This window comes from Eschrichtius robustus, chromosome 20, assembly GCF_028021215.1.
Source record: "Eschrichtius robustus isolate mEscRob2 chromosome 20, mEscRob2.pri, whole genome shotgun sequence".
Lineage (NCBI taxonomy): Eukaryota > Metazoa > Chordata > Mammalia > Artiodactyla > Eschrichtiidae > Eschrichtius > Eschrichtius robustus.
In genome coordinates this window covers 45850178-45874377 of record NC_090843.1, presented here as the reverse complement: position 1 = coordinate 45874377, position 24200 = coordinate 45850178, and the positions used below count along the sequence as shown (strand labels likewise).

General features: G+C 48.3%; 1 protein-coding gene and 1 pseudogene across 1 annotated transcript; both read right to left on the bottom strand.

The window, feature by feature from the left end:
* Positions 1-1644: 1644 nt before the first annotated feature.
* CCL5 (C-C motif chemokine ligand 5) lies at positions 1645-7852 on the bottom strand. Its single transcript, XM_068530683.1, has 3 exons — positions 7667-7852; positions 6146-6257; positions 1645-2116 (listed from the first exon to the last, which is right to left on the bottom strand). Exons 1-3 carry the CDS (start codon positions 7740-7742, stop codon positions 2029-2031), a joined length of 276 nt encoding a protein of 91 aa, XP_068386784.1. The 5' UTR covers positions 7743-7852; the 3' UTR covers positions 1645-2028.
* Positions 7853-22993: 15141 nt separating this feature from the next.
* On the bottom strand, positions 22994-23516 carry LOC137755137 (glycine cleavage system H protein, mitochondrial-like; annotated as a pseudogene).
* Between the last annotated feature and the right edge of the window lie 684 nt (positions 23517-24200).

Here is a 24200-nt window from a genome sequence, read left to right as displayed (position 1 = left end):
AGAAAATATCAATATATCTTAAGGACACAGAAAGTCTGTGAAAGGACACTAAAAAGACCCGACAGCTAAATTCAATATGTGCCTGTCATTGGAGCCTGGATTTTAAAAAATAGCTATAGAGGACATAATTGGGACAATTGTGGGGATTTGATCATGGACTCTATGTTAGAAAATAATATCGTGTCAGTGTTAAATGCTACTCATTCTGTGGCTACGCAGAATGTCCTTGTTATTAGGAGATACACACAAAAACTGTTGGGGGGAAGTGATATCACATCTGCAACTTTATTATTTATTTATTATGTTTATTTTTGGCTGCGTTGGGTCTTCGTTTTTCTGTGTGAGGGCTTTCTCCAGTTGCGGCGAGTGGGGGCCACTCTTCATCGCGGTGCGCGGGCCTCTCACTATCGCGGCCTCTCTTGTTGCGGAGCAGAGGCTCCAGACGCGCAGGCTCAGTAGTTGTGGCTCACGGGCCCAGTTGCTCCGCGGCATGTGGGGTCTTCCCAGACCAGGGCTCGAACCCGTGTCCCCTGCAATGGCAGGCAGATTCTCAACCACTGCGCCACCAGGGAAGCCCCTGCAACTTTCATTTCAGAAAAAAATGTACATACCAACCATCTGTATAATATACGTGTGTGTGTATATACACACACACGTATATGCACATAGATAAAGCAAATGTGGTTAAATGTTAATGTTTGAATCTAGATGAAGGGTATATGGGTATATTCTTGCACATTTCACTAGGTTTGAAATTTTGCAGATTAAAGATGGAAAAAAAAAAGCAGCAGCTTTAGCATTGGACCTTGGACCTGGTGCGTCTAAATGTTAATTGTACCACCTTCCACCTCATCTCCCCTGTTTTTTTGGTTTGTTTGTTTGTTTTTTGTTTTTGTTTTGCTTTGGGGCTTTGGGCAAGTTATTTCCATCTCTTGCCAAGGGTTTTCCCCCACTGTAAACAGGGTTAATAATATTCCCTGCCCCAAAGGGTTATGAAGATGAAGGATGGTGGATGTAGGGAGCTGACAATGCCCGGTGCAGAGTGATCGCACAGTTAACGCCGGCTCTAATTATGCGGATCTATTTGCTAGGACAGGTTCACAGGAAGGAACACATCGATGGGAAAGTTGGAATACTCCCACTTGAAAAGTGCTGGTGCCGTGGTAGAAAACCACAAAATCCCTCCTTCTCTTTATCTGAAAGAACTGAGGTGTTTTGGGAGTGACATGAAATCACATTCCAGGGGCACGAGTGGTGTGTCAAAGAAACCCACTGCCGGTAAGGGGTAGGGTGGGCTAGGGTGGAAGCCAGCAGAGTAGGCGGAAGGGCCAACCATGGTCTGAGGAAGCAGGGAGGTGTGTGGCGGGAAGTGAGAGAAACTCTTGGGGCCTCGGGGCTGGGAGGTAGTGACTGTTGTCTCCCTTCAGAGTGGATGAGCCACTGGTCCCTTTACCTGCTGCGTCCTGCCCAGGCCCCTTCTCAGAGAGCCTGTGCCCCCGGGCCTGCTCGCTGCATAGGGCCACAGCCCCCAAATCCAGGGTGGACACCAGATGTGACCAGCCCTGGATCCAGTGCTTAATGCTCACGAGGAAGGGGGGTTCCCGACAGGAAGTCAAACCAGGAGCCAGCTTTGTAATTGCGTTGAGAATTTTAATGAGAATCTGATTTCTTACATTTGCCAGTCAGCCCTTCCCAGTGAGGGGCTGAGATGGGCGCTTTGGTCATGGGGCATGACCGCAGGAGCCCAGTCTCCCTCCCTCCTTCGCCTCCAGAGGTGCTGACATCCTTCCTGACTGCAGAGCGGTGGCCGGGCGAGGGCTCTGAAGCTCGGAGCCTAGAGACCTCCTGTGCACAAGGCAGAGCCCCAGGAGCCCTGGGAGGCTTTTACAGCAGCTGCTGCGGGTGGTGGAATCTGTGCCCTCCAAGGAGCGGGTGGGAGGAGGGCACTGGGGGGAAACCTCCCAAGCTGGTTAGGACAAGAGCAAGAAGCAAAGTTTGCACAAGTTCAGGTTCAAGGCGTCCTTCATCCTAGCTCAACTCTAAAGCGTTGATGTACTCCTGCACCCATTGCTTCTCTGGGTTGGCGCACACCTGGCGATTCTTTCTGGTGATAAAGCTGTGGGAGAGAAGAGGGTGAGACCTGGTCAGTGCTGGGAGAGCCAGTTTTGGAGATGAGGCGGATTGAGGCAGGGGGGGAAATGATACTGGGTGGGTTAGTTTTGGAGCTCCATACGATTGTATTGGTGGCGTTCAAGGAAAGAACATTTTCTCTTCTGTTGGGTCAAAGGGCTCCAAGCCAGAAGCAGTCCTGTGTGCACTTTAACCCCCCGCCCCCCAAGCCGCAAAAACACATGCAGCCTGGAGATCTAAGGGGATACGGGGCCCTAGGAGCCCAGGGTTGAGCTGGTCAACCACTTCTCAGCACTTCCTGTTTCAGACCCTGTGCTGGGTGCTGAAGATGCAGAGAAAAAGAGGTGTCCTCCAGGAACTGAGTCATGGCTGAGTAAGTGGGAGACGAGGTGGTGAAACAAATGTGTGATCTGGCCTTAGATAACACAGTGCCTGGCACACATAGACACTCGACAGAGGAACCCATCTGTGTGTGCCTGGGTGAACGGAAGAAGGGCATGAACTTGAGTCTTGATTTCACCACTTACTAGTTAGATCACCTTGGGCAAATCACTCAGGGCCTCTGAGTCTATACGTTTACCTCTAAAATGTGGAGAGAAATAATTCCTAGTTAGCACAATTGTTGTGAAGCTCAGATGAGATAGTATATATAAGTTAGTTTTGAAAAATACCATGCATGTGTTGTTATTGGGGTGCTGCGGGACCTCTGCTTTAGGGTGGATCAGAGCAACATGAGCCCAAAGGTCCCGGTGCTGGACACCGTGGCTCGGAGAGGTTGAGGACCCTGAGATACTGGCAGATGTCAAAGCACTTCTACCAATTAACCGGCCAGAATGTGCAGGCCGGTGAGGGCGGGAGGCCTTATCTCTACAGGTGTTGATGGTGTAAGTTGGAAGGCTCACAGGCTGGGGATCATGGGCTACATCCGGCTGCCTGCCTCACCTGTTTGCTGGGAGACTGGTTCTCTCTGAGGGACACCCTGGGCCTGGCCAGCAGTGCTACCCATTAACGTGTTACTGTGGAGCTAGTCCTGCCTATGTGGACCGTTCTCATTTTGGCTTCTCCTTCAGGATGCTTTCCTGCACCTTTCTGAGATGTTTCCAGACAAAGTGAAGGCTTAGGTTATCTGATGGGAATGAGGATTTCTTGGCCCCTTTTCGTGCTCTATCATGGAGAGCGTTTTTTCTCCGGGAAGCTGCTTCCCCTTCTCTGAGCCTCACTCAGAGGCACCTGACCACCTCTCTTTCTCCCCTGCTTGGCGTGCAGAGAAGAGAAAGGGAGCAGAAGGGGTGTACTGGGCTCTGGTGCCTCCTAGTATCTGTCTTCTTGTTTGGGGTGGTGAGGGAGCTTCCGATGCAGACCCTGCCCTCGGCAAGCCAGGTGTCATACAGGAAATCCTTCAGACTTACTGTCCTCTTTCCTCAGCCCCCTTGGCCTGAGGTCAGGAAGTCGAGAGGCCAGGAAACCGACATCTGGGGGGAGGGTTGCCCAGGCCTCCTGCTCCTCCCCCTGCCTGCTGAATGTGATACTGGCTAGCAAACCCCCGTTGCCAAGCCTTCTCTCCCTGCCCGCTCTGTGGGGAGCCTCTCCTGGCCCGACTTCCCTCCACCTTCACCTGCCCCTTGAGAGCAGGTGTGCTCAACGTGGGTGCCCTTCTCCCCTGTGCGCTTCCTCAAGTCTCTGGCCCTGGCTCTGGCACACCGTAGGTGCTTAATGGATATTTATTGAATGAGTTAGTGACTGAATGTTTTGCATTCACTCATCAAGTTTCACTTGTCACTTCTATGTATATAATAATACATTTAGAGGGGGAGAAGGATGATGATATAAGTTAACAACTTATCAGGCACCTAACTGTGTGCCAGGAAATATTCTAATTTTATCTTTCTTTTTATTATTCTCACTTTGACCCAGTGAGGGAAATACCTCTATTTTACTGCACTTTGCAGATGAAGAAATTGAGGCTCAGAGAGGTTAAGTGACGGGCCCAAGCTCATGCAGCTACTAGCTGGCAGAGCTGGGATTTTAATAAAGACAGACTAGCCGGGACAGCCAAGACTGCTGTATTCCTGCCACTATGACATCAGGAGACCCCTTCCTCCTATAAAAAAATGTCACATCTCCGGCCCCAGCACCCTTTCCTCAGCTACAAACCCTTCATCTTACATTCCCTGCTGGACTTTCCTTAGAGTTGTTGTGCTGGCACCTCGGTCCTTTCCTTTTTTTAAAAAATTTTTTAAATTTTTATTAATTAATTAATTAATTTTTGGCTGTGTTGGGTCTTCGGTCCTTTCCTTTTTAAACAGCTCTTCCTCAGGACTTCAGGGGGCTCCACCTTCCCCCTTCTCCACGTCTGGGTTGAAACCTCAGCATCACACTCAAGCCCTCTCTCTTCCTTGCTACCGACCTCACAGCACCTGCCAGGGCTTGCTGATTCCGCCTCGGAAGCTTCCTCACCCCGTCTCTCCTTCCCTTCAGGTGCTGTTTAGCCTCAGTACCACTCATGTGGACAACAGCAGCCTCTCCACTGGACCTCTCTTGTCTAGACTTTCGCCGTTCCAGCTCATTTCACACTTTTGCTTCATTGGGCTGACACTCAAGGCCCTCAGTGCTTTCCTAAACCGAGACTCTACAAAAACCAGAGGAGAGTCTTGGCGACATCCCCTCTGCCTCATACACCCCGTCCCTCAGTCCAATCCCAAGTCAAACAGCACTTTTTGCAGCAAACTTTGCCTAAATCCCTTCTCTTAGCTAAGCCCTGAATTGCGGTGTGTTCCGTCTTTCCTTTTGTAACATTCGTATGCAGGGTGCCCTGGTCATTGCTACATCTGTCTTAGACTGTGAGCCCCAGAAGGGCAGGGATGGTGGTTTACTCCACTCTGCCTGCCCATAATAGGTGCTCAAAGAAGGATTTTTTTTCCTTTTGAACAATACTTGTTTGCAGAGATAAAATTAGTAGTGCTACATTGTTTTTGGCTGTGCCACGTAACATGTAGGATCTTAGTTCCCTGACCAGGGATGGAACCCGCACTCGGAGTCTTAACCACTGGACCGCCAGGGAAGTCCCAGTAGTGCTCAATATTATTACTATACTTAGAAAGATTCATCAGGACCAAAGGCCAAATCTGAATACCTGTAACTTTGCCAGTGTCACAGAAATTTTTGGATTAAAAAACTTCATCGTTATATGGAAAACTTCATGATTGCCCCATTTTCATTCTTTAAGTCTCTATCATCTTAAACTTCTTAAGCCACTATCGCTAATGACCTTGCTAGGGTAGAAAGAGGAGGCTCCAGAAACAGGCTCCATCCCTCCCTGACTTACTGTGCAACCTTGGGCAAGTCGCCAGACCTCTCTGGGTCTCACTTTCATTATCTGAAATGTGGAGAAAATTACGAATACCTGTCAGGGATGTTATGATAAAATGTAGAGATAATGCATGTAAGATATTTGACACACAGTAGGCACTTCCTAGGTAGCAAGGATTACTATTTTTCTAAATGTGGTAGCCTACGTATTTAAAGGAGAATCTCATTTCATTATTTCTTCATCAATCAATAACTCATTGTTTTTTAACACGCTTGACTGCAACTAGGGCCTTGACCTCTGACCTCTCCTCTTTAGTTCCTTTTGAAGTTGCAGGTGGATTTGATTGGGTGTCGGATATGGGGGACGGCGGGGTTCTTAACTGGAAAGGGTTGACTGAGTCGATCTTCTCCAGCCAGGGGCATGGCAGACCAGGTTCAAGTAACGGTCACATCCGTAAAGATCAGGGACCTAACCTAGCCCATCAGAGTGGGGAGGATGGTTCAGGAACACCTTGTCTAGCCTTTTTCCACGATAGCTGGGGGATCTGAAGCTAGAGAGGGCGGACCCATGGCTATTTGAGCAGCCGGAGGGTGGGTGGGAGTGGATGGGGCACCATCTCTGAGGGCTCATGGCCGGGGGACTGGCTCTGGGGCAAAAGGTGTCCCTCCCTCACCCCCTGGAGGGTTCCACAGGGCTGAGACTCACACGACTGCTGCCATGGAGCACTTGCTGCTGGTGTAGAAATATTCCCGGAGGTGGGCGCGGGGCAGCGGGCGGGAGAGGTAGGCAAAGCAGCAGGGTGTGGTGTCCGAGGCATCTGGGAGAGGGAAGAAAGAAGACTCCTGGATTCATTGCCAGCGCACACTGGGTATGGTGCTAGGTGCTTTATATGAATTATCTTTTTTAAAGTTTTTTGGGTTTTTTTTTTGTTTTTAAAACACTTATTTATTTATTTGGCTGTGCCGGGTCTTAGTTGCAGCACATGGGATCTTCGTTGACTCGTGCGAAATCTTAGTTGCGGCATGTGGGATCTAGTTCCCCGACCAGGGATCAAACCCGGGCCCCCGGCATTGGGAGCACGGAGTCTTAGCCACCGGGCCATCAGGGAAGTCCCTATATGATTTATCTTGAACAGACTATTATCATCCTTTGGCTGAAACTGAGGCTCAGAGAGGTAAAGTCACTTGGCCATGGACACACAGTGCCAGAGTGGGGATTCCCTCACCTAATCCTTGAGCCTTCCCTCTATACCACGACCCCATGCCTTTGACTCTGAGGGCATCCTGCGTTTCCTCCGGGCTTGTCTTAGGTCTTCTGCCCTTATTTTTGCTCTCCTAGGATCCTCAATGGATTCAGAACTTGGTTTCTTTGAGACCTAGGGTGGGTTGCGGGGAGGTTTCCAAAACTTAGACTTCATGACTGAGCCAGGACCCCTAAGAGAGGCCTGAAGATGCATATTTTATCCTGGGACCCTCTGGCTGAGGCATACTGAGAAGGGCTCTGAACAGAGAAGGAGGACTTTTTGTTGGTCATTTAATTCAGGATGGCCCCGGGAAGTGTCAGTTGCCATTTCCCAGCAGAGTAGTGGTGTTTCAGAGCCATACAGAGCTGGGTTTGAACACTGCTTTCCTTACTTCCTAGTTGCGTGACCTTGGACAAGTCACTTAACCTCTCTGGGCTTCTATAAGTCGAGGACAGCTACTCAAAGAGTAGACGTGAGCGTTAAATAAGATGATATTTGCAAAGCAATCAGCACGATGCTTGACCCAGAGTGGGCATTTAATTAGATTTTGTTATCCTTTATCAAGCCCCATTTTTTTCCATCTGTGAAATGGGGGGGAATGTGACTGTCCCAGGAGAGTTTTACTTAAGTGCTTAGGAGCTTCTTAGAACCCCTGCTGCTGCTAGACATGAGTTAGTCGTGTTTGGAGGTCAGCTCGAGCTGCCCCTGCCTGCTAGTATCCCCAGCATCAGTCCACACTCAGCGAGCACCTGTAGGGCTTGGGGTGTAGACCTTGATGACACATACAAGTTGTTCAGAGGGTCCCTGCCATGAAGTGGCTTTGAGATCTATCAGGGACACCTGAACATCTGGGTAAAGCAGTACAGGAGAATGTAAATCATAGGGTTCAGATGGTATAAATGCTACAGTTGAAAAGAGGGCGAGGTCTGGGCCAGTCTAAGGGTCGGACCCCGGGGGCTGTGGTGGTCAGGACCTGGACTTACATGGGGAGGCAGATGCAGGAGCGCAGAGGGCAGCCATGGCGAGGATGACAGCGAGGGCGGCGGCGGAGACCTTCATGGCAGCTGCGAGCAGAGGCTGTGGGAGATCCACGTGCTGTCTCAGGATCCTCGGCAGGGATCCTCTGCAGCTCAGGCTGGCCCTTTATAGGAAGCCCGGCCAGCAGAGGGGGCGCCCTCACTAGGGGAGTTTCCGAAAGAGCAGCCACACACTGGCTGATATCATCGGTGAAATTGCACAAAACAGAAAAGAAAACTGAAATAGCCTCCGGAAATTTGAGTCTCTCTCTCTCTCTCCCTCGCACCTCTCTTCACTGCCCTCCAATCCAGACTGAGCTCATCGCTTCCCTCTTTGCCCTTGAGAAGAACCAGCACAAGCAGCGGTGGTGGAAAAATCTCTTCCTCTGCTGCCATCCTCAGCTTCGTCTGCCAAGGCAGGGGTCCTCCCAGAGGTCAGGAAGCTGCTTCCCTGGGGACAGGAGGAGGGGCAGTACGACAAGATCAGAGCCCAGGTGCCCTGGCTCTCGCTGCAGTGCTCGGTCCGCTAAGTACTGCTCACCATGAAAAGGTTCATGGTTGGGACATCCTTCGAACTGAACGAAGTGGTGGTCTGGATTAGAGCCGAGGTCCTTCCTCCATTCCAAAGAATTGGATGCAGTCAATCTTCATCAATTCCTATTTGGATAATTCAGAATTAGTGACAATTTGGCTGGGTTGGGCTGAAGTTGACTTCTGAATTATCTAAAAGTGTCTATTGACAGTAACAAAGGCAAACACATTAAAAAAAGCGTAATTTAAAAAAAACGTAATCTTACACCAAGGATGCTTTTTGCTAGCTATTGTCATATATGTAACTTGGTGGCTGAGGGTGACTGAATCACCCAGAATGGGGAGAACTTGTCTCATTTCTTCCACCCAAAGACTTTGAGGCAGGATGGTTATTATTCTCCTTTTATAGAAGTGGAAACTGTGCCTCAGAAGAGGTCATTAAGGTCCTCGAGGTCACACAGCAATAAGTGAGATTTGAACCCAAGTATTTCTTTTTTTTTTTCGGATTGACTTAAAAAAAGAAATTGAACCATAGTTGACTTACAAATTGTGTTAGTTTTAGGTATACAGCAAAGTGATTCAGATATATGTATATGTATAGATACATATATATCTATATATATACATATTCTTTTTCAGATTCTTTTCCATTGTAGGTTATTGCAAGCTATTGAATATAGTTCCCTGTGCTATACAGTAGTTCCTTGTTGTTTATCTATTTTATATATAGTAGTGTGTATCTGTTAATCCCAAACTCCTAATTTATCCCTCCCTCTGCCCTTTCCCTTTGGTAACCATAAATTTGTTTTCTATGTCTGTCAGTCTGTTTCTGTTTTGTCAATAAGTTCATTTGTATCATTTTTTAGATTCCACATATAATTGATATCATATAATATTTATCTTTCTCTGACTTAGTATGATAATCTGTGATGTCTGACTTACTTCACTTAGTATGATAATCTTTAGGTCCATCCATATTGCTGCAAAATGACAATATTTCATTGTTTTTTATGTCTGAGTAATATTCCATTGCATATATACTACATCTTTATCCATTCATCTGTTGATGGACACTTAGGTTACTTCCATGTCTTGGCTATTGTAAATAGTGCTGTTATGAACAACAGGTATCTTTTCAAATTAGAGTTTTTGTCTTTTCCGGATACATGCCCAGGAGTGAGATTGCTGGATCATATGGTAACTCTATTTTCAGTTTTTTAAGGAACTTCCATACTGTTCTCCCTAGTGACTGTACCAATTTATGAACCCAAGTGCTTCTGATGACCAGGCTCAAGCTCTTTCCACTGACGCACATCATTCAGGCAGTTAAGCTGTTCTTTATCCTCTCTAGGTGCCAGGTGCTGTTCTAAACTTGTCATAAGAATCCTCTCATTCCCTCCTGACTTGTTAACCAATTACCAATAGAAGCACAGCTTTGGAAACCATGGCCCATCTCATTTAAAGAAATACATTGTAAGCACTTAAGAAACATCCAACCATCTGCACAAAAATGATCTGCCTGTTTGAATTGTTCCCTTCATGTAATCCTCTTAGTCAGCAAACATGTGGGAGGCTGTGCGGCCTAGTGGTTAAGAGCAGGGGCTTTGGTGTTTCATTTACAAGCCAGGTGGCCTCCTACAAGTTACTTCATCTCTCTGGTCTCAGTTTCCTCATCTATAAATCAGGGATAATAATAGTGGCCCCACTCACAGCTGTTGAGACAATTAAGTTGCCATAAATGTGCTCATGCTTGTAAAGCTCTTAAGTACAATGCCTGACACTGTTAAGCACTTAATAACATTAGCTATTATTATCGTGTTATTATTGAGTAAGAAAATGGCAGTCCCTTTAAGGATATTCTATACTGCAGGTTTTTCGGCAATCTAGACCCCACCCCCCCACCCTGCCCTGGACCCCAGTTGATGTGGATTAGTGAACTCTCATACGAAGATTATTTTTAAGCAGGTGGGTCAGTTGAGGCTTAGAGAGGTTAAATGACTTGCTTAAGGTCACATTTCCTAAAGTGATAAGAATTCAACATGGAACCCAAGTCTGTCTTGGTTCCTAGCTTCCTACCACACTGCGTTGTTTCTAGAGAAATCCCGAAACTTTTGCTAAGGCTGTTTTTCCTTGTGAGCTCTATTTCTGTTGCCTTTCCTTGATCTCAGTTTCCTTCTTTAAGGAAGAAAGGAAAGTACTTTTCTGGATACCAAGTACGCTGAGTTGGGACACGAGCTGAGGACAGAGCTGAGGGAACCACAGACGACCAACCTCATCCCCATCTTTAAATCCCAGTGAACGTTTCTGCTGTGTGTAAATGTGTGTGCATGTCTGTGTATAAATGGTAGTGGGAATAGGGAGGGGGTAGGATGGCAGGGTTGCTAAGCAGGTATAGGCAGTGGGTACATCAGGAGTATTTTTCTTCCCTTTTGGTGGTTCCAGTGGATTGTGGGTGTGCAGAGGAGAGAGAAGAACCTGACTGTAATTCCATTTCTGCCACTCACTTTCTCCTGTGCAGAATCAGAGTTCAGACTCACGGAATCAGTATATTCTCTGGCACTAAAGTACTGATTCCATGAGGAAATCAGAGCGCCTGTGTAAACAGTACAGTACCTGGTACAGGGTGGGTGTCCAATGAATGGCAACTGTCATTATGATTTACCTGGCATTCTGTGTTCCTGAAAACCAGGAACGGCTGCCTGTCTGACTCACCACACTGGCGGTCGAGAGGATCAAGGGGAGTGATGACAGTGGACGTGCTTAGGGCACCGTCAGGTGAGGTGAAAACGTCACGAAGCTGTCTCTATCCTCCCTATCCCGCCAGTGTGGTTGGCCTACACCGCTCCATCATTCCTTGCTGCCTCCGCAAATTGTCACTGAGAATTGCTGTGACCCAGGCAGCCCTCTAGGCGCTGAGGACACCATGTGAGCCAAAGACCTGCCCTCTGGAGTGTCTGTTTGTGTGTGGGGGAGGGGAGAGCTCACCCAGAACAAGGGAAAACATACTCCTTTACTGTGAGTCAACTTTTCACTGGTCTTGTCTTAACTCCCTGAACACAGTAACAATGTCCTATGCTTTTTTTTCTTTTTTTTCTATTTGTTTTTTGTATTCTCCCCCTGCATTCCAACAAATGTCTTGGACATGATAGATGCTTAAATTAATGCTGCTTTAGTCTTGATAACGTCTTACAGCATCTTGATTTAAGTTCACGGGCTCTCTAGTGTCTGACTCCTGGGTTCAAAACCCAGCTGTATTATTAATTCTGGCTTGGAGCAAGTTGCTTACTTTCTCTGGGACTAAGTTTCTTCATCTGTCGAGTGAGAGATTGATTCTAACCTGTTTTGGGGAATGGAGCCCTTTAAGAATCTGATGAAAGCTGTGAGCGCTTTCCACAAACATGTGGAGACCTACCCAAACACTCACACATGTAATTTTTGCATATAAGAGGTTCATAGACCCAGCAGGCTCACTGATGGGCCTCTCGAGTTCAGAGGGCTGGTTCTCATCACCCTTCCTCCGTCCTGCACCCCTTTTCCTAGCACATCCCACGCTGAAGCCAGACGCGCACTCCGCCCCAGCCTGCTGCAGCTCCTCCCCTGCCCTCCTGGCCCAGTCTTCCTTTTTCCTGTTTCATTTCATTTCCTAAGCGAAGCTGGCTGCCTGCTCAGCCTCCTCCCACTGTGATGTTAGGAAACCAAAAGCAGGCAAAGAAAGTGAAACCTCATCCTATCTGGATTCTGAAGCTTTACTCTGACCTGGAGTTCCCCCCATGACTGTGTGGGGAGCAGCTCTGGCTTTTTTGGCTGCTTTAAAAAAAAAATGTCCAAAGCAGGGAAATTCCCTCCATCCTCTAGGAATCCCAGTCTGGGCCCCAAGAGAAGCCTGAGGCAAAGTCATTTCCTCCTGATGAGCCTTAATTTTCTCCATTCACAAATTGGAGATTTGCTCTCCGGTTGTGTCCCTCCTCTGCCCTTGTTAACATGTGTCCCACCTGAGCCAGTGAGCTGCCGTCTCCCCCTTCCTTGTGCCTACAGGGCCCTGCTTGGGGTAGGTGCTCCGTTAGTGCTGGTGGAGGTCTGTAGGGGACGGCAGTGTGAAGGTGCAAGGGGAGGCCTTCCAGCAGGCTCAGGGGATCTGCCCAGGTGGGGACAGGATTTGAACCCCTCTTCAAGACTTTTCCTGCTACAGCCTGCCCTTGCCTTTTGGTCCAGCTCCGGTTTGTTCATCCTATGTCATTCTATTCTGTGCCTCCCTTCCCTTCCCCATCCCCTGCTACATTTCACTGTGTCAGGGTACCAACTGTGACGACCGTTCTCCTGTTCAAACACAGTCAGGCTGGAGGGCTGCAGCTTGGCCTCCCCGGCCTCTCGCACCTTCACCACACAGTTCAGGGGCTGTGTACGCCCCACTTGTTTTCTGCAGCTGGAGACCACAGGCGGTGTGTTTGCTGATGTGCTCACTTGCTTCGGGGGACTGGAGGAACCCACTGCAAGACACCCTGGCGGGCGGGGGGGCAGCTGTGGGAGCGAGGCCCAGGCAGAAGCATCAGTTCTTCCAAAACTGCCGGGGGTGGGGGGTTGTGGGTGAGGTGGGCAGACGATTTCAGGGCCTCCCCCTCCTGACACTTCGGAGTCTGTTTTTTGTTTTTGTTTTCCTCTGCCTGTTTGTCGGTGGCTTCCCCTTTCTCTGTGCATACATTCAGAGGACGGCAGCCCCTCCCTTCTGCTGTCCCCAGCCCCCAGGAGAAAGGCTGGTGAAGGGGGACAAACTTGGGGCCGAAATCAGACACATCACTTACTCTCTGTGTGTCTTTGGTCACGTTATTAACTAGTCTACACTTTGGCTTCCTTTCTAGAAATAGGGCAGAGAATCCTAGCTCCTGGGACAGCGCAGAGGATGAAATGAGGCAACCAGTGGACTGCTTGGCACCATTCCTGGCACAAGTACATACTCAGAAGATGATGCCTTCTCTTTCTTTCCCCAGATGTCCAGGCTCTAGCATTTCTTCCCTCAATGTTCCCCCCTCTGTCCAGGAGAGGTGTTCATCTCAGCTCAGTGTCAGGAGGCATGAGGGCAGGCGAGGGGAGTTGACGGTGATTTTCTACTAGCTATTAGGCGCTGTGCTAGATATTTTAGGCATTATTTCACTGACTAGGAAGAAAACACATAGAAAACAATGATGACTCAGGCCTGCCTTGAGCTCTCCTGCCCTCTGTGTGGCAGACTTCAGAGACTCAGGCCCTGTGCTCTGCCCTTCTCTGGGTTTCTCTCTCTCTGAGCCTGGCCATGGGGCGAGACCTGGTCACCTCTTCCCCCTTCCTGGCTGTCCCTGCAGGTCAGCACGCAGACCCTTTTTCAAAGAGTTTCACAGACAGGCTTACAAAGGAAGTGACACAAGTTTCAGAATCTTACAGGATTCTTGTGGCTGTGACCTGGATTCTGCCCCCTTTTTGAGCTGGTCCCGAGAAGCCCCCTGGATTCTTGGCTGTTGCGTCCAATCCCGGGGCTGGGGGTCTGCAGTCTCTCGCCTTGCCTCCCCTGTGCATCCCCCCACCGCAGATCATTCAGGCCACAACAGGATGGACCTTAGCACCTCCTGAGCCATTTGCGTTTTTTAGGACCTTCAGCCTAGGAGTGGAAGTCCCCTTGGGGAATTTCCTCAAAATGGGATTTGGAAATTCTGCACCTTAGTCATTCCTAACAGAGGCAGCTTTGGGCAGTGAAAAGAGCAAGGGACAGGGAATTAGGAGACCTGTGCTCTAGTCCCAGTTCAGCGCCAAACCTAGTTGTGAGATTTTGGCAAACCTCTTGCCTTTTGTGGCCCTCAGTTTCCTCATCTAGGGAATGGAGGTTTGACAGTATTATTTCTGAGGCCATTCTCAGTTAAAAGATACAAAACTAGAGGATCTGTAGTGTCCCGGAGGAGATCTGGGGATAGGTGTCTTATTGCCCCTAAAATTGGTTCATATCACTCCTCCTGCAGGTAAGGCTGAGGGGTTATCATTATTACCCCTTCTTACCTCCCGTCTTTCCAAGGCCTGGCACTCACCTTACCACTTAGCTCATGAAGTCCTTCCATGGGCAGTACTGCATTCGTCCACTTGCTCACTGCTCGACCCTTTCACTTCACTCACTCCTTCACTCCTTCCATTCCTCCACCCATCCACCCATACCTTCATCTCTACATCTGTGTCATTTAAGATTCTTTGCTTATAAGTGCAGAAAGCAACTCTGGCTAACTTAAGCAGGAGGGTAATGTACTGGGGGTAACGCTGAGTAGCTATTAGAATGGATAGAGCGTTGGAGAGCCTGACTTGGAAAAAGGACAGGTGAGAAACTATCTGGGTGTTTGGGCAGCAGCTACTGCTTGATAGTCTCATCAGGCCACCACTGTTGAAATAAATGTACTCCAGCCATTTTTCCTATCCACATCTCAATCTATTAAGGATTCAGAGTCCTTGGGTGGTAGGATAACCAGCCAAGCTGGTGTCGTTTGCTTGCTTCTTGGCTGGGAGGGGCTGGAGCACCTGATTTGCAGTACCACTGAGACTATATACTCTGGGGGAGAAGTAATTCCACAAAAGGATGTCAAGGCAATATTTGGAAGGGGGAATGGATGCTGTGTAAGAAAATTAAAAAAACAAACAAAATAAAGAAATAAATTAAACCAATACTCCACCCACCCATCCACCCATCCATCCATCCATCCATCCATTCATCTATCCAGCCTCTCAGCCAACCAGGAAACACATTTTTCTTGAGCACCCATCATGTTGCAGAGGCCACACCAGACACTTAGATACAGTACAAATCCACCCATCAGAAACATCCCAAGAGTCTCCTCACAAAGGATGTATCTATGGAGCTGAAATAAAGATGAGGACCCAGAGAAAGGAATTCTTGTATATCCATGCATTGGAGGGTCCCAAACAACATTTCTGGGGACAGGGTGACTCATCCTGGATGTGGGCAGATAAGGGGGGGTTTTTGTGGACATATATCACAGGAGATTGTTTACGTAGGTGCACAACAGGATGTGGCCAGGATTAGGCACCAGAAACCCAAGGTCTGCCTCTAGTCTCTTTTCCTCTCTAGCAATGGGCAAGTCGTACTTCATTTTTAAAATCTGTAAAACAGGGAAAATGAATATAAGAATCCCTGCCCTGTGTAACTCAGAGAACTGCTGTGGAGGTGGAATGAGTTAGTGGATGTGAAGGTACTTTCCAAGTACAAAGATAGAGAACTGTTTTTGCCATGCTTACTTATGTCTCCAGAGTGGCTGATGAGAACACCCATGGCTCATGTGTTACTCTCACTTCTTTCCTGCCCTCACTGCCCACCGCCCAGCAGTAACCGTGGAGAGGGTCTGTTGAGATTTTTTGTTCTTTAGGCTGGTGGATGAATGTGCAGGGTAATCACTGCTACCCAGCTCAGAGCTGTGGATGGTCAGGAATCTGTGGGCTCCAAGTAGGCTGGAAACAGCAGCTGGGTGAGTGTGTATGTGTGGGAGCAGGTCCTGGTTCCTGGGTGAGGCATGTCAACTCTCAGGGCCTGTTTTCTCATCTGTGAAATGGGTGGTTTGCCTGCAGGGAGCAGCCTGTTGGTGGTGCTGGCTCATCTTTGTCACGTGTCCTAGGACGAATGTCTGGCTAGGCACAGGCCTGCCTGTCTGCCCCCATCTTGTCTCTGCCAGCTAAAGGTCTTTCCTCATATAGAAAGCACTCCCTGTACTGCCTTTCACTGTTGGTGGGCTACACATTGCTGCAACCTCTATGGAGGGCAGTTTGGCAAACTCCATTTGAATTTTTAAAGCATATATTGTATTTAATAAGCACTAGCAATTCTACTTCTAGGAATTTATCTTACATACATATGCACACAGGCATGACCTAATATATACAAGATAGTCATGGTTTGTAATAATGAAGGCTGGAGACTGTCTATCAGTAAGGGACTGATTAACTGATTTGGCACTTCCATGCAATGGAATGTCAGGCAGCTACTAAAAAGAATGATGTAGCTCCCTACGCGCAGATATGGAATGATCTCTAAGATACAAGAAGTAAGAAACAGAATAGGGACTTCCCTGGTGGTCCAGTGGCTAAGACTCTGTGCTCCCAATGCAGGGGGCCCGGGTTCAATCCCTGGTCAGGGAACTAGATTCCACATGCTGCAACTAAGACTTCGCATGCCGCAACTAAAAAGATCCTGCACGCCGCAGCGAAGGTCTCGCGTGCTGCAACTAAGACCCGGCGCAGCCAAGTAAATAAATAATTAAAAAAAAAAAAAAAAGAGAAACAGAATAGTCTATGTAGTGTGCTACGTGTGTGAAAAAAAAAAGGACTCATATGTATAGATTCTCTTTTGGAGGCTTGTAAGAAACTGGTAACAATTACCTTCCCTTCCTATTAGGAAGGGGAACAGGAGGGAGGCCTGGGAACAGGGGTAGGAGGGATACTATTTCTTTAAAGCTTTTAGACATTTAAAATGTCAGTTTACTTAGGACAAAAAATATGTTTTGAAAAATTGATATATATCATTCTAACCAATATAACTATTCAAAATTAGTATATATTTTCAATTTCTGGTTAAAAAAAAAAAAATATATATATATATATATATATATATATATATATATATATTTTTTTTTTTTTTACATGAATCCTTCAACCAGATCCCATTTAGCTTGCTTGATTTTTTTTTTTTTGAAAATTTTTATTTTATTTTGGAGTATAGTTGTTTAACAATATTGTGTTAGTTTCAGGTGTACAGCAAAGTGATTCAGTTATACATACACATGTATCTATTCTTTTTCAAATTCTTTTCCTATTTAGCTTATTACAGAATATTGAGCTGAGTTCCCTGTGCTATCAGTAGGTCCTTGTTGATTATCTATTTTAAATATAGTAGTGTGTATATGTCAATCCCAAAGTCCCAATTTATCCCTCCTCCCCCAGAGGGATACTATTTTGCATCTTCAGAATTTGTATCATGTGCGTGTTTGGTTTATTTATAAAGAGTCACCTGCAGGATGTGCCCAGGTGTCCAGGAGGAATTCCCTTGGCGTTTCTCAGTCTCAGAACCTCTTTTATCCCTGAGTCCAGTGAGAGACCCAGGTCCTCTCAGTGGGGTTCTCCGAAGCGGGATGACTCACCCAGTGGCTCATCCTTGCTGCCGCCTCTCACCCCACCCCTCGTCCCATCAGGTGACTGGGCTTTTAGAATCACACTTTGACACCGAAAACACAGCCTTATGTGCCTTCCCCTAAAAGAAGACTGATGGTTGGACCCAGGGAAGGGGGGGCAGATCACTATCTATCTCCTCCGACAGAGGGTGTTGAAGTGGAAACGTCACAGGCTTCAGAGTTGCACAAACTTTGGTTCAAATTTCGGCTTCTGCTGCTGAAGCTGCAAAAACTCAAGAAACTGCCGTGATCTTGCTAGATGGTTTGCTTATGTGTAAAATGGGCCAACTATTGGGTTGGCCAAAATGTTCGTTCGGGTTTTTCCGTACGGTGTTATGGAAAAATTCGAACAAACTTTTTGGCCAACCCAATACTACTGAGCCCTGGGACTGGAAAGATGAGGGGAGGGCATTGTGTACAATGCCTGGCACACAGCAGGCACTCAGTGAATGGTCACAGCTGTGCACGTTGTCGCAAAGTCAGGGCCTCCTGCTGGGGCCCTTTCTCATGAGGGGGGGAAGAAACAGTCTTGGTTGGAACTGATGGCCTCCTGGGCTTGGTCCCTTTCCCCAGTAGAGGTGAAAGAGGCTCGGTGCCTGCCCACCAGGGGTGCACGCTGATTAGATGGTCTGGGAGAGCCTCGAGTTTGCAGCTTCCTCTCTGTAGCTCTGAGGTCTAGAGACAGTATGGTCGGCCCCAAGGTGACTGTTTGCAGGATGGGACTTGCCCTGGTGTTCGCAGTGGTGACTCTCTGGCCAGGGAAGAGGCTGACTCAGGAAGTTCTGGAAGCTGCTCTGTGAAGATGGGGTGTCGGACCTGTAGGGGAGCAGCCTCCCCCAGCGTCAGGGGTTCTTATCTCCTGGCTCCACAGATGACCCTGCAGCATACTGGCCTTTCCTGCAGCGTGGGAATTGTTCTGAAAATGGGGTTCTCCTCCCAGCTGCAGAAACATAGCTCCTCCCAGGATGGGCAGTGGTGGAGAGCATGGCGTTTAGAGTAAGGCAGACCTGGGTTTGAGTTCTTGCCTGGCTGTTGATTCACTCAGTGGCTGTATTCTTTAACTTTGCTGAGCCTCGGTTTCCTTGTCTGTGAAATGGGGATAATAATATTGCCTACTTTTCACTGTGAGGATTCAAAGAAATGTATGAGGCAGTACAAAAATGTTGTTTTAGTAGAGCTGGTTAAAGTTGAGCTGACTGGTCTAAAATGAGGGCAAAAATCTTAGGGGGGGAATTACTCTTGGGCTTAGGGGAAAAATGCATAATGGACGTGTTCGATAATAAAGGGGGAGACCCCCTACCTTATCCCACCCCTACCTATATTGCCTAGAGAGGGCTAATTGTTCTGCAAAAGAAAGAAATAGGATTGGGAGTCTTTAATGGTCAGTGTGAGAGTTGGTGTGGGGTTGTGAGGGAGAAGAGGGGAGATGGGCAGGGGTCCCAGGTGTTGGGAAGAAAGTCAGGTCAGGGAGAGGCTAATTCCTTCTGGCAGGGAATGGCCAGTGGATTTTTAAGGCAGGGATTTTTATGGCTAACATCCAATTTCAAGTTCTCACCAAATCATTCTGTGCTACATTCAGAACCTATCTTATGCCCAAATTTCCAGTAAACATCTGTTAACACCCAATAGCTCACACCAGGATTGTTTTGGGGGAATGGGGGCCCTGACCCGTGGTGGGTGAAGCAGCATGTGAAGGAAGAGAGAATTCAGTAGAAGCTGGGACTTGGAGGGAGAGGTGCCAGGATCCAGCACTAGCCTTTGGTTCTCCTGGGGGATGTGGATGGGCTGAGACTCCTGACTGCTCGCAGTCTCTGAGATGCAGGATGGAACGGGTTTGGGGATATTTTGGTGAGGCTGCGGATGACCCCAGAGCAGAGGCTGCCAAGTGGGTGGCTTAAAAAGGAGGGAGGATGTGCTGAGACTCAGGTCAATGAGAACATGGTGGGGCAGAGGCAGCAAGTGAGGGACCGGGGGCCCTGGCCACACCCAGTGAGCAGACCATGAGTCCCGCGGCTGCAGCAGTGTGGCAGCCGGGAGGGTTCAGAGCAAGGTGAGAGGAGCCACACCTCAATGCGGCATTAACGAGAACCAGCAGGATGAGAGCCATGTCCCTCACCCCCAGCCAGGGCCTCGAGGCTGCTGAAGTGCCCCCTGCATCCTGAGGCCATCTTGGAGAGGGTTTCCCATCTTCTTCCATCATTGGTGGGAATGGATCTTCCAGTGTGAGATCAGTTACTGAAAATAAAGAGAACAACCCTTCTGGGGGTATATCTAAGTGGTGACGCGTACATTTTTGACACTGCCACATGATGCATGGATAAGAATCACCCCCGCTGTCACAGATGCACACCCTTCAGCCACAAAACCACCCTCCCATGTTGCAGACACACAGGCTGCTCTCCTTCCTCAGTGCTGCAGATGCTCAGACCCCCGGCATTTCTCTCTCCAAAGCCCTGCTGGTGCTGCTGAAAGCACGAAGGTTTTTACGTCATGTGGCTGTCCTTTGACATGTAGCTTCAGTCCTCTTTCAGAGGCTTAATTGCCTAAACTCCCCCCTCCCGCCACCCCCGGGACCAGGCAGGAAATGCTCAGAAAGTAGGATGTGAAACTGTTTTGTTGGGCGATTGGGATTGACATGTATACACTGATGTGTATAAAATTGATGACTGATTAAAAAAAAAGAAAGAAAGAAAGAAAAGAAATGGAAAACAGCAGCTGAGTCACGGGGAGGTGGGACTGGACGCAGGCCACCGGGATGTCAGGTGGGCTGGATTGTCTCTTTACTGTTCTGTTGAGCTTGTCCTTTCCCCCCTTCTGTTAAATGGGGGATAATTTTAGACAATTCCTTCCTCAAGGCTTTTGGCAAGATGAGATGACATAAAGAGTTGAACAGGGCTTAGCACACGTGTTGTAAGCACTCACTGCAAAATAGCTGTTATTGTCTTGTTTATTCTCTCCCACCCCCCGTACTTTTGGTCTCTCTCTCTCTCTCTCTTTTCTTTCTCTCTTGCCTCCACTTCCTCCATCAGTGAAAAGGTGAATGGTAGCACCATTAAAAATCTCTACTGTGAGGAAAGGAGAACTTTCCTGTTGGGAGTGAGGGGCTGGCTAGTGGAAATAGGGGTCGTCTTGATCCCACGTTTTGAGCAGCCAAGCCCAAGCAGGGTGGACTTGCTCCCTCCCTCACCTCCAGATCCTTGAAAACCAGTTCCACCACTTACTAGCTGTCTGACCCTGGGCAAAGGCTTGAACTTTCCTGAGCCTGTTTCCTTACTGGTAATACGGGGATAATCCTGTACACTGCACACTGCGGCTGGGATAGTTAATCGGCAAACTCTATGTCACAGGCCCAGCCAGATGCACGTGGCAAATGCTCAGGATATGTAGCTACTTAAGCTAAGATGATGAAGATCTACTGGTCAGGCCAACAACCTAGGAGTCATCCTTGACTTTCCTTTCTCTCACACCTTTCTGAGGTTGGGCTCCCCTGGAAGCAGACCGCAAGATAAGGATTTGAGTGCAAGTACTTCACTGGGAGGTGATCCCGGAGACTTTCCAGTAGGGAAACAGAGAAATGAAGCATAAAAAAGAAGGACGCCCCTGCAGGGTTCTTTACTGAGCAGATTACCATTGTAATGGGGCGCCTCGGACTCAGTTCCTCTGGGGACCTCTGGGCACTCTGAGTATTCCCCCAGGGGCGAGAGGCTGAGTGATTTGCTCACCACTGCGTGTCTATCATTGATCGAGGGCTACTTCAGGGTGAATTCCCCAGCATTCCCATCTTGCTGGGGGTGGGCTCTGCGGCAGAGTTGCAGGTGCTTGTGGTAGAGGGACTGCCCGCTGTTGTGTGGCCTGGATTAAAAGGATGAGCCGGACTGAAAAGATTCCTCTGCTGGGGCCTTGGAAATGGAGAAGCAGACCGGGCAGTGGAGGCATAAGAACTTCCTCAGCTAGTACCCCTGGACGCTGAGCTGGGACGGTAGATTCTATGACGATGGCCCGTAGAGACCACGGGGGCGGCAGTTCAGGCACTGACTGGTCCCATCTGGGAACCTTGGAGTCAGACAGACGTAGATGTGAATTTTGGCTTGGTCACTGACTAGCTGTGTGAGTTGGAGCAAGTTGCTTAACTCTCTGAATTCTCCACAGTTTTCTCACCTGTCCTACAGCTAATCCCCGCCCTGCAGGGTAGATATTAGGATTAAGCGACATGTGTAAAGTGCCTGAGATAAAAAGATGGCCAGTGAATGTTATTTTCCTCTTCATTTCCTACTGCCCCGCCTCTTGCTTCTTGAAGCTGGGCTATGACAGGGTTGCAGGTTCGGAAATGGGTTTGGAAACAGATGCCCCTTAGGAAGTGACGGGGAGAACTCGAGCTAGCAAAGGGGAAGAGGAGGCACTTTCATTGATGCAGAATTTCCTTTTCAGGCTCCCAGGCAGGATTGGGAGTCCCCTGCCGTTGTGAGAGGTAAGCACAAGACTAAGCAAGGCCAGGGCTGCTTAGGCAGAGGGGGATTTCTGGAGCTTGGCTGGAGAGGAACAGACCCTCCCCCTCCCCCTCTCCCCGGGGGCTGGGGGGAGGGTGGGGCGGTGGTGCTGACAGGGACTCTGTCCTGTAGGAGGGCAGGTGGGAAGGCACCCTGCCAGTCCTGCGGCCAGGAGCCACAGGCTGCTCTTTGAGCCCAGGGGGGAGGCAGCCAGAGGTCGCACTGTGGTTCAGCCTCAGGATGAAGGGTCAAGGGAGTCTGCGGTCACACCAAAGTGGCAGGGAGGCCACAGTGGGAACACCCTCAGTGGACTCCTCCCTTGGGGGTCTCCATGCCAGAGACACAGGGTAACAAAAGTTAATGAAAATTGTGCAAGTAAAACGAAAACATAGAAAAGATTCAGATAACCAAAACAGATTCAAATAATGCAGAAGTACCCAGAGTTGTAGCTGGACTCTAAGTCCACGGACTCGGGTTTATAGGAAAGAAAACTTTACCGCTATAACCTAGTCTGATGTGTGTGTGTTTTTGTTTTTGTTTTTTTTAATTAAGAGGTTGAATATTTTATTATTAAACTGTTTCTTATTTTCCTGCAAGGCTGTTGCTTCACTGTATAAAAATAGCACCAGCAAACACAGTATATTGCAAAATTAAGATAGTAATGTTCTTCACTGGACACTATACAACTAACAAACTTTTCTCCACTGTCATTTATTTCCAGTGGCAAGTTCATTGAGTATTTTGACCCAAATCCAGGGATGGCTGTAAGCAAGTTACAGTATTATATAAGGTTAAGATAACAACGTTATCCTTGAATTACATAATTTTTATAACTAGTTTTAGCACAGATAATTTCAGGAATTCTGAGTATTATAACTGGAGACTAGCCTAAAAATCACAGGGTGTTGTGAAAAAGATGCATAGTGTTTATCTGAAATCATTAGGAAGTTAAGGGGTATTTTCTTCAGGCAACATTGTTTCAAGTAGTTTCTTTTGCTAAAAGTTGCTTTTTAAAAATCTATCCACCACTAATTTAAGACAACTATGCTAGATTAAGTTGTTTCAAACTAGTTTATTTAGGGGTTCCATTTTCACTTCTCAATAGATTTTATGTATTTCTCATATGCCTCTTCACTCATTAGTTCATCTAGTTCTGCAGGGTTACTGAGTGTCATCTTGATCAGCCAACCATCTTCATAACAAAGATTTGTTGACAAGTCCTGGATTTTCTGCTAGAGCTTCATTAATTTCAGTTACTTCTCCTGATAGAGGAGAATAGAGTTCACTAGCAGCTTTCACACTTTCCAAAGCACCAAATTCCTCTTGTTTGTTCAATTTTGTCCCAACTTCAGGCCGACTACAGTAAACAACATCTCCCAAAGCTTCCTGTGCAAAATTGCTGATTCCCACTGTTCCAACACCGTTTTCTGTTGTTACCCATTCATGTTTGTCTGTGAATTTACGACCCGACAGCAGAGCGGGGCCGGTGCGCAGCGCCCGGACGGCGCCCGCCCGCAGTCCCCAGGGCCGCGGCGGGCAGGGCGCGTTGGGCGCAGAGATGGCGCGCAGGCTGCGGACCGCGGCCCGCACGCTCCGCGACACTCGCAGCGCCATGTTCGCAGGGGTGCAGAGGGTCTCCGCGCAGCATCTAGAGCACCCCCTGATGTGTGTTTTTAGCCTGCCTTTTTGCTGGCCTGGTGGGACACTTTAACCTCAGCCTTTCTGGGGTGTTCCAGGCATTGGGGGGCCCATGTGATGATCTGTCCCCACCAGTTACTGCTGAGTCATCCTCCCTGGGGTTACTGGGGGTCCGGTGGTGTTCCGATAGTTTGGGGTCACACTTGAGGACACAGAGACCTGCCCCAGGGCTGCTGTGGCCCATCTGCCTGGACGTTCTCCACAGCCCTTCTTCTTCGGGTCTCCCTGTGCCGACTTCAAGAAAAACACACAGTGTTAAGTGCTGTGAGTTTGGGCTTCCCTGGTGGCGCAGTGGTTAAGAATCCGCCTGCCAGTGCAGGAGACATGGGTTCGAGCCCTGGTCCGCGAAGATCCCACATGCCACGGAGCAACTAAGCCCGTGTGCCACAACTACTGAGCCCACATGCCACAACTACTGAAGCCTGTGTGCCTACAGCCCGTGCTCTGCAACAAGAGAAGCCACCACAATGAGAAGCCCAAGGACGGCAATGAAGAGCAGCCCCCTCTCGCCGCAACTAGAGAAAGCCCGCACACAGCAACGAAGACCCAATGCAGGCAAAAATAAAAATAAATAAGTAAATAAATCTTAAAAAAATAAAA